Raw genomic sequence first — 10000 nt, forward strand, 5'->3', positions numbered from 1 at the left:
AATTACGTCCAGTTGCTGTCACTATGACGCAGAACGGTATAGTAATGTGTAAACACTTAGAAACGCCATGGAGAAAAGCTAGCTTCGCTAATGTTAGCAGTTTGTTCTATTCTGTTTCATGTTTACCTAAGCAACGTTACATTAGAAAATAGCTGTAACACCATCCAAACCAATCAAGGTTTGGTAAAAGTATCTAATTCATGACAATGTGGAGGAACCCTGCCTTGATATCTAGCAGCTACAAAATAGATGATTCAAATGAATACTAAACACATTTCCATTTGTCTGATTTTCAAGGTGCCAGTCATCCAGAAGAGCTGACAATAGTCAAGATAGAAAACAAGTGGACCGACGATTATGATATTTGAGATGGAGAAATTGTGCTTTTATAGCAAACCTGTATAATACATGTTCCATCATCTTTGATGTTTTGATGTTTGCTGTCTGCAATCTTCTGTACACCAATAAAGTTGATATGACTTCATCCATGTCTCTTGGCCACTATTCTCCATTGTAACATTAGATTTGCCTAAAGCTGAGTGTGTCTAGCTACAGTAGCCTACCAGTATTTGTGTTTCTGTGTATATATAGCCTACTTCATATAATAGACAGTGTATGTGATGTTTCTCAGTACATTGATTTCACAACTTCGTTTATCAGAAAAAATACTTTATTTGCAAAACTAAAATATGGGCTACACCAGAATGACGTGACCAGTTCCATCAGCTATGCGGTTCTTCAGGATGTCGACAAGATCTGCTCTCGTCCTACAGCCGACCTTCCTCTCTGCGACCCTGCCTCCTCTTTGTCCCACTGCTGGTGCTAGCCTGGGCTTCAGGCATACACCTTGTTTTGCCTGCCTATAAAAAACAGCAGTGATTCAAGCGTTTGAAATTAGTTTGAACAACTCTAACAATGAGAAAATACTAGCGTTGCACTATGAATACATTTTGGCCATGTCTTGGTATTAGCAGACGAAAAAAAAACACAGGCTAAGCTACTCACTGTTGACAGACAGCTGTGGTTAGCTAGCGATGTCCCCAACATTGAATTGAAATCATCCTAATTTAGCTATGTCGAACTAGTTTTAGACAACGTTTTGCCTAACCGTACTTAGCAATAGGGCAGGTTATGCAAAAGGTTAGGTTACAATGTAACCTAACCTTTTCAAAATCCATGTAACCGTTACATGGATTTTGATCGGTTAGCAGATGATACAAATAACAGTCTTACCAAGCGGACTATTGTCAATATCCTAAAGGTTTATGACTATCATGTGAAATTTGTCATTACTCAAGCCAAATACATAGCCGATATTCATTCGTGCTTGTTTTATGTACTTACGTCTGCAGTAGGTAGGCTATGCACAAAATAGTTGTTTATATCTCCGTTGCTTGGGAGGGAGGGAGGCGGGGGAACCAGGAAGTGCTCTGCGCTGGTGGGTGGGATCGAGATTGTTTTGGTAAACAACTTTTGTTTTGGTTTGAAATGGCGACATCTAGTGGACAAAAAAATCACACATAGTGCCTTTAAAATTGCTCTCTCTTTCTCTCTCTCTCTCTCTCTCTCTGTCCCTCACACACACACACACACACACACACACACACACACACACACCCACACACACACACACACTCTACATCTCACTCACTCACTCCCTCTCTCTCTCTCTCGCTCACACTCACTCCTTCCCTCTCTCACTCTCTCTCTCTCTCACACTCACTCACTCTCTCTCTCCCTCTCTGTGTGAAGCTCAGGCCTCTCTTCAGTGTGCTGACTTGACTTCTTTGTTTACTTGTCTTGGGGCCGTTTTGACTCTTTCTGTCTTGATGTTCAGTTTCCAGTGTAGCAAGAGCAAACAGAGGATGGGCTATATAGTAAATGTCTTGCTGGGGCAGCAAAGATGGCTGTGTGTCTTAGCAGGAAGAGGAACATAGATGCAGACGTCTAAGTAGGCCTTGTAGTCTTGTTGAAGGCTCTGGTTAGGGTGAGAGTAACCATAGACTTTGAGGACTACAAAAGGATGCAGGACATGGGAGTGTTTCAGAGCAGCTGGTGTCTGTGGGAAGCTCCCGACTATCTCGGGGCTGCTCGTGATTTGAGCCTCGTCGGGGCCGATAATCAGCGTAAATGATCCAGTAGTGTGTGTGTGTAGTGTGTGTGTGTAGTGTGCGTGTGCAGTGTGTGTGTGGGGTTCAAAGACTGCTGTTGACATGTTGGGCTCTTCCCGATTGTGAATCGGGCAAATCAAACATGTTTGATATTTACAACTCGACAGGTGCTTGAGCAGAGAGCCCCTCCTCTATCATGTTGGTTGTTCGGTCATTCAGTGTGCCAACACTCAAAATAATGACTATAAGAAACATTTTGTACACACGGGTTGAGCTTCAATGAATGCAATTAACTTTTCATTCTAAAGAATCTAGTCTGTTAACATGGCCATGCTGAGCAGAACGACATTGTGCGCATAACGCATTGATAGCCTACTGCAATGTGCATACCGCTCCATTTAGCCTACAAACAGTTAACCACAAATTGCATCATGAAAGTGGGACATGGCCCTTTCAGTCTATAGCTACTCATTCATTAAGCACCTCCAAGCTGCCTGGAGCGTGCAGAATCTGTGCCCCATTGGCCGTGGACAGTCACGCAAGTTTCTGCGAGATCCCAAGTCCTCCGAGGTGACAATCTTCAGCATAATCATCAAGTGTGTGGGGTTGCGTCTGAACGGTGGCGATTGTGTGTGCGTTCCAAGATTGATTTTTTTTTTAATCTCTGTCGTGAGGTGTGTGGACTCTCAAGATTTGTATAATCTTCAAGGAGTTGAAAATCTTTAGGTCTGGCGGAGGCATTCATTATTGGTTAATTGGCAGTTGCTTTTACATGCATTGACCTCCGATGCGCAAAAGTCCTGGTTCATCGTTCATCCAGGAATGTTTTCAAGGTGATGGCATTTGATTGTCTGCCCAATTCGGTGTCTATATTTCAGTTTCTTCTGAGAATATTTTGCCTTGGAGGGTTTCTCTGCTGACTGCATGGATTTCTTCTGTGCACAATTTACTGGGCGTTTTTCCTGTCTCTACAAAAGGCATGTGTATCCAAGCAGTCATTCTCAGTAATTTACTTACTTAGTTACTGTAGGCTACATATTCACCTGCCAGACAGGTTCCAGAAGAAAAAAATGCTTTTAAATGAGCCGTTTGATAAAACTATTTATAAACCTATTAATACAAATTCTTATAAATGAGCCATTTAACTCATTGAGTGCCAGCCACTTTTGGAGAACGGACGCTCCCAGTGCCAGAGTTTCAGAGCGTTTTCAGTGATTTCTCGAGGCCCACAGAATATTGTGTGATATTACTATGTAAACACCGAACACGCACAAAGAACAAGGAGACTCTATTGTATCATCAGCAAAAAAAAGTTTATTGATACCATTTTCCGTTCTTTAGTTATGAGCCGGAGAAGATAGGTTGTTTTGAGCAAAAACAGGCGTTTCAAATTAGAGATGCAGCGGTATGATTTTTTGACGGTATGATAACCTTGGAGAAAATTACCACGGTTTCACGGTATCACGGTATCGCGGACCTTTATGTATTCTTGTCAAATATGGCACAAAAAAAACATATATTTTTTTACCATGAACAAAATGATAGTTGAATGGGGACCATGATGACAAAAATATATTTGGCAATGAAGTATGCCACAGCATAATTTAATTATTTGGCATGTTTGGATTTGGGTGCATAGGCAAATGCATGTTGAATTGTTGGCTGGTCTCTGCAGCTGTTGATGTGGATACCCCTCCGCTGGTGCCAGTACTACTGCTAGCCTAAAAAAAGAAAAAATACATGTTAATGTAACCTACATCTGTAATGACAGTTAACTGTTGCGAATGTGTGTGTGCTTGGATATATAACAGTACTATTCTTACTTATCATAAATGACGATTTATTTAATCTAATTTTATGTAAAACTAAAACACATAATATCAAATAGATGCTTATCTTTTGTAAAAATCGGATGGACACTGACTGCACTGGACACAAATGATTGTTTCACGTTGATGGCGCACACCCCCACTCACACACACCCCTCTCACACATTAGCCTCTGCCCCTGTGCTGAGCGCTTGTCTTTTCCCCTTCTCTCTCTCACACACACACACACTGTTTGTGCCTCAATTCACTGGCAGGTTGGAGGAGTCTTAGTTTCTACATTATTGAACGTTACTTCTCTTCAGTTCAATATGTTTTTGATAACGAGGCGCTGGCCAGCCTGGCCTACACAAGACGTGATCACTCAGTCAAGAAGTAACGTTACGTTAACGTTAGTCAGCTGATGCTAATTAGCCATGTTAACGATAGCCTATGATGAGTCATGAGTGTTTATTTTACGTTAATGTTAGCTACTCCTCAAACCTGCCGGTGGAAATGGTTTAGCGTTATGTCCGATGTGATGTATGATGAAGCAAGACAACGTTAAGTACCTTGAATTTTGCAAATGAGGACGGCTGGTGTTGATGGGCTATCATGTTTGAGGTAGGCTATTGCCTCCTAGTGCAGCCACTCTTCGCCTGCATGTCTTGCATGTTGGCTGTCCTTCCTCCTGTAAGCCCTGGCCATCCGTTTTTCTGATAACCAAAATAGTCCCACACTACCGATTTTGTCCTTTTTTGACTGGGGAAAAAGTTCGGGGGGTTCTTCACCTCTCTGGCAGCCATTGTCACGCGGCACGCCACTCAAAACAATGATGACTCCTTGATGATGATAGCTGCGGTCTGCCAGCTACTGATTGCTCTACACACACATGCAGCAGGGGGGAGGGGCCGCGTAACTGCACTCTGTCTCTGCAAGGGACCTGGGCACTTTCTCTCAGGGAAACAGCTGATACCGTGGAGAAGGTATGACGGCAAAATTTAGTGGTTTTGATACCGTGGCTTTTTCAAACCGCGGTATACCTTCAAACCGGAAACCGCTGCATCCCTATTTCAAATTAGAAGCTGAGTTATTCCGCCTTTTGTGAAATGAAGCATTTCAAGCACATTCACTGAGTCTGAAGCTAATATTTTCTGATGTAGTGACGTGGTGTAGTTGTGTGGTGCCCTGCGTGCCCCACCCCCCTCTCCCCCCCTCAGCTGCAAACTCCTCCCCACACTAACACACAGCCTCACGCACCCAGCGTCTATTTTCGGAGTGCTCCGTTTTTGTGAGCCGGCTCCCAGCGCGACACGGAAAAGCCAAACCGGACTGCTGAGAATGGTTTGGCCCTTCGCCATCGGGTGCTGCTTTTCTGGCGGCTAATCGTGTGGAGAAACTATGCAGACAGACAGACAGAGGCAGAGGGGCTCAGTTGTGGCCGCGGATTGACTGCTGTTCGCAGCCAACGTCAGCTCCAGCCAGAGCAATCTATATGGCTCTGGCTGCAGCATGAGCGGTTTCTCTTTCATCATGGGGCTTTTTCCTGCTGTTTTCCTGACCTTTCTCTAATCTGGAGAGCACTGTCGCCACCTAATGAGTCCGTAAAATAGGTTATACACCTTCAATAGCTACAATATTTGTACAGGAGATGCAGGAGGCTTTGATCCACGTCCCACCGTCAAAAAACGCATTTGACGTCGATCGACGTCATTGGCACTCAACGTCACTATTTACTTTGACGTCGATCGACGTCATTGGCACTCAATGAGTTAATAATACAACTGTTAATTCAATTGACAAATGAAAGACTGATTAATTAATGCTGATGATTTGCGAAATGCAATTTAAAATGTGCCTTTTTTAATTAATTATTCTTGCTTATTCATTTTCATATTATTTGTCCTTTGCACAATTCATTTTCGACCTTATACTTTACCATTGGACAACGGTTAGGCTACTTAAAGCGCAAGAACAAGTGTGCCACTATACAGATTAATTAAGTAGTAACTGCACCATTTAAATAAATAATTTGCTATAGACTACATGATGTCACGTCACGTGTTTCTGATTTCTACTGTAGTGAATTCATCACGATAATAGCATCATGATTTATGAATCATACAGAGACGAAAATTATGATTTATAATAATGCTTTCCTTTCCACCAAACACAGGGGCTGCCATGGCAACGAATGGCACCGTGTCTCCTCTCGGACGAAGGCTGACCGGCTAGAGATCCCAAAGGCCGGCTGGTTGTTGGTTCAATTGTCTTTAACAATCCTCTCGGTTAGAGGATATCATCCCGGCAGTCTGCGACTGGAGGAGTGTTTAAAGAGGAAATCGCCTCTGGTACTGGCGACTATAAAATGATAATAAAAATGATTTAACCTTCACCTAATCCAAAATAAAACAACAAAGGTATCTAATCTCACTATATTTAGTTCGATGAGCCCCAGACTATGGCTTGCTGCCATTCGTTGAGTCTATACAGTTGGAGTAGAAATGGAGCTTGGTGATCCGCATGCCTGTGCTTGGGAAGCTGTCTCATGGCCTTGTGACCTGACACAGGCCTTCCTCTGTCATGGCCAAGGGATGCTGCTCCAAAATCTAAAGTCCTATCAGCGAGTTGGCTATCAGGCCATAAGCTCCTCAAAGCAGACGCTTGGCATCCATCAGTGTTCTGTTGCGGTAAAAGAGTTTTGTTCGCTGCTCTGCTGTCAAGCGGCTGGCTGCATACAAAATTGATATGACTATTCACCCTTTGGCTGGGTGCGAGCTGAAATTGCATTCAAAAGTATGGCGTCTTTTGAGGCCTGAAAATTATGGACTGCATTCTGTGAGTCTAAAAAGGGACTCCACTCCGCTCTGAATAGTCCTTGTTTGTTGCCCCCAAGTTCTTTTCAGTTCAACTCAAGTCTGCCAGAGAGCCACCTAGAATCAGTTTTTACTTCTCTTGTAAGGAGGAAGATGCAGGGGAACGTCTAAGGTCCTCCCTCTCATGCAAATGAGACACAAGTTTAGTTAAGTGATTTCCACTTATTACAGAACCCAACCAAACTATGTAATTCTGGTACAAGCTCATTTCTATTTCATTCTTGATGTGGAAAAGACAAAATACGGGTGGCAGAGAGAGATAAATAGATAGATAGATAGATAGATAGATAGATAGATAGATAGATAGATAGATAGATAGATAGATATGGATGGATGGATGGATGGATGGATGGATGGATGGATAGATAGATAGATAGATAGATAGATAGATAGATAGATAGATAGATAGATAGATAGATAGATAGATAGATAGATAGATAGACAGACAGACAGACAGACAGACAGACAGATAGATAGATAGATAGATAGATGGATAGATGGATAGATAGATAAGCATTGGTCTTGTTACACAGGATTCGGAACCTGGATGGCCGAGACAGATTTACGACTGTTTATACAGGGACCAACAGGCGAGGAAACATCTGTCTCTTTGCTTCCAAATATTGATATCATGCTTAAACATCCCATCAAGTGACTTTATGGCCATGATACTTCCATAATCATATTCCACACAATATTCTGATTAAAATAAACATGGGCGGTGTATCTTTATATTTAAGCAATACACCAACATATTTCTGGAACAACATATCTTTACCAAATCTTATACATAACCAAAACATATCTAATGAAACCACAGGTTAATTAAATCACTTATCTTGGGTGAATTAAAAAGAGTTACCCTAGATTCAATAACATGCCAACAACGTTGGATATACGGTAAATGATTCAATGATATCACACGCACATTAACACACTATATATTCGTACTTAATAAGTAAGTAATAATAAGTATTTCATTTGATAAGTATAACATGAGAATAGTTAGTTCCATTTGGAACCATACACACACAAAAAAACAAAAGCGTGAACTTCTGCTAGCTCTCCCTTAACAAAGGAATGTTGAGTCGGTTTTATTGCTTTGCCCCAATCCCCAAGAGGCTTAAGAGAGAGGGGACAATTTTGTACATTTAAAAAGCATTATTGAACATACCCACAATTTACATAGGTCAATGTGATTCAAGATTCTGAAACTGTAGATCAGCGATACTCAACTTGCTTTGTCCGGGGGCCACTTTTGTGAAATGATAGAAGGCCAGGGGCCAGTTAATAAACGAGCAATATACATTTTTCTGTAGCGGATTGTAGGTTTTTGGGGTGTCAGCCGGAGTTTAGTCTGACAATGTTGTGCACACCGGATAGTTAGTTAGGTTAAGTTAGTTAGGTTAAGTACATACATAAGTGCCTGGGTAGCGAGCAGACGGCGGTATTTGACAATTTAGCAGCTAAATCATAGATTATTGAAAGATATTCCATATTCCAGACTGAAATGCTATAACAGAAGTGGAGTATTGGCCAGAATGACATGAACATTTGGACACTTATTCAGCGGGTATCTTGCATGTTGCGTTCAGGTGCACTGTAAAAAAAAAAAAAAAAACAATTCCATCGCGGGTCACACAGGGGGCGCCCGCGGGCCGCCAGTTGAGTATCACTGCTGTAGATACTAGACACTGTATGGATATTATGTACAGTACACGCTCCCAACTGTCCGCTCTCAAAGTCGCATGTGTGTGGGTGCGAGTGTGTTTTTCACTCCAGAGTCCTACACGGGTCAACTCCGTGTGACCTGTGAACTAAATCTCTGCGAACTGACAGGATGGACATTTTGGTTAAACAGTGTGTGTTTTGGCAACCGTTAAAGCCGCTCCTTTGGGAAGTTGAGGTGTCTTGCTGTAGGTGTCTCCAGACAGGCTGGCGCCTTTCTCCTTTTTGGGGTGTCTCCAGGACAAACAGGGTATAGCCAGAGGTCGGTTCGTGTGACCTCTGGAGAGGCTGGGAGGCCCGCACATTAAATATGCAATATTTAATGCAAGTTACCAGATGATTTTCATTACACTACACTACACCATACAGATGTTAAAAAAAAGTATAGATATATATGCGTGTTCAGGGACGCATGAAGCTGGGGCTGGACAAGAACAATGATCCGATGAAGTTTAAGGTAGTAGTACCGGCACTAGACTTTGAGAACTACAAAAGGATGCAGGACATGTGAGTGTTTCAGAGCAGGTGGTGTCTGCAGGCTGGAGGGAGGAGAGCTGCTTTTTAACACACAGCTGATGAGGAGGGCTTGACAATGTGTAGGACTGATCTGTTTTCTTTTGATTGCTGTTGCTTTGTTGAGTATTTTTTGGGGTTGCATTGGTTTTGATGAAACTTGGTGGTCCTCTGCCATGATGTGATGATTTGAAGATGTACATGTTATAGGTAGTGGTTTCAATAAAGGCTTGTTAAAACTCAAATTATCTCTCTCTCTCTCTCTCTCTCTCTCTCTCTCTCTCTCTCTCTATAGAGTCTGTGAGAGTAACCATAGACTTTGAGAACTACAAAAGGATGCAGGACATGGGAGTGTTTCAGAGCAGGTGGTGTCTGGGGGAAGCTGTGTGCAGGCTGGAGGGAGGAGAGCTGCTTTTTAACACACAGCTGGGATGAGGAGGGCTTGACAATGTGTCCGACTGATCTGTTTCCTTTTGATTGCTGTTGCTTTGTTGAGTCGTTGTTGGATTTGCATTGGTTTAGATTTCTTGTTTTGTGAAACTTGGTTGTCCTCTATCATGATGTGATGATTTGAAGATGTACATGTCGTAGGTAGAGGTTTCAATAAAGGCTTGTTAAAACTAAGCCTCTCTCTCTGTCTCTGTTTCTCTCTCTCCCTCTCTCTCTCTCTTGTCTCTCCCTCTCTCTCTCTCCCTCTCTCACTCTCTCTCTCTCTCTCTCCCTCTCTCACTCTCTCTCCAGACTCTGTGAGGCTGGTGAATAGTACTAGTCTGTGCTCAGGCAGACTGGAGGTGAAGTCTAACCAGTTATGGTCCTCAGTATGTGAAGCTGATTTTGACCAGCAGGATGCGGAGGTGGTCTGTAGGGAGCTTGGCTGTGGGACTCCTTCAGTCCTCCAGGGGGCACTCTATGGAGACAGGGAGACTCCAATGTGGAGCAAAGAGTTCCAGTGTGAAGGCAGTGAGTC

General features: G+C 42.7%; 1 protein-coding gene across 1 annotated transcript in view; it reads left to right on the forward strand.

Moving 5' to 3' along the window:
• The window catches only part of LOC310790799 (scavenger receptor cysteine-rich type 1 protein M130-like), a gene marked incomplete at its 5' end in the record, with an annotated part of 10726 nt that extends 4505 nt beyond the window's left edge, over positions 1 to 6221 (forward strand). Inside the window, one exon of the mRNA XM_083652512.1 lies at positions 6093 to 6221. Within this exon, the coding sequence (XP_083508638.1) occupies positions 6093 to 6151 (59 nt within the window). The 3' untranslated portion in view covers positions 6152 to 6221. The remainder of the gene's footprint in view (positions 1 to 6092) is intronic.
• Between the last annotated feature and the right edge of the window lie 3779 nt (positions 6222 to 10000).

The sequence above is a fragment of the Poromitra crassiceps genome (assembly GCF_964638095.1).
Source record: "Poromitra crassiceps genome assembly, chromosome: 15".
NCBI classification, from domain to species: Eukaryota; Metazoa; Chordata; class Actinopteri; order Beryciformes; family Melamphaidae; genus Poromitra; species Poromitra crassiceps.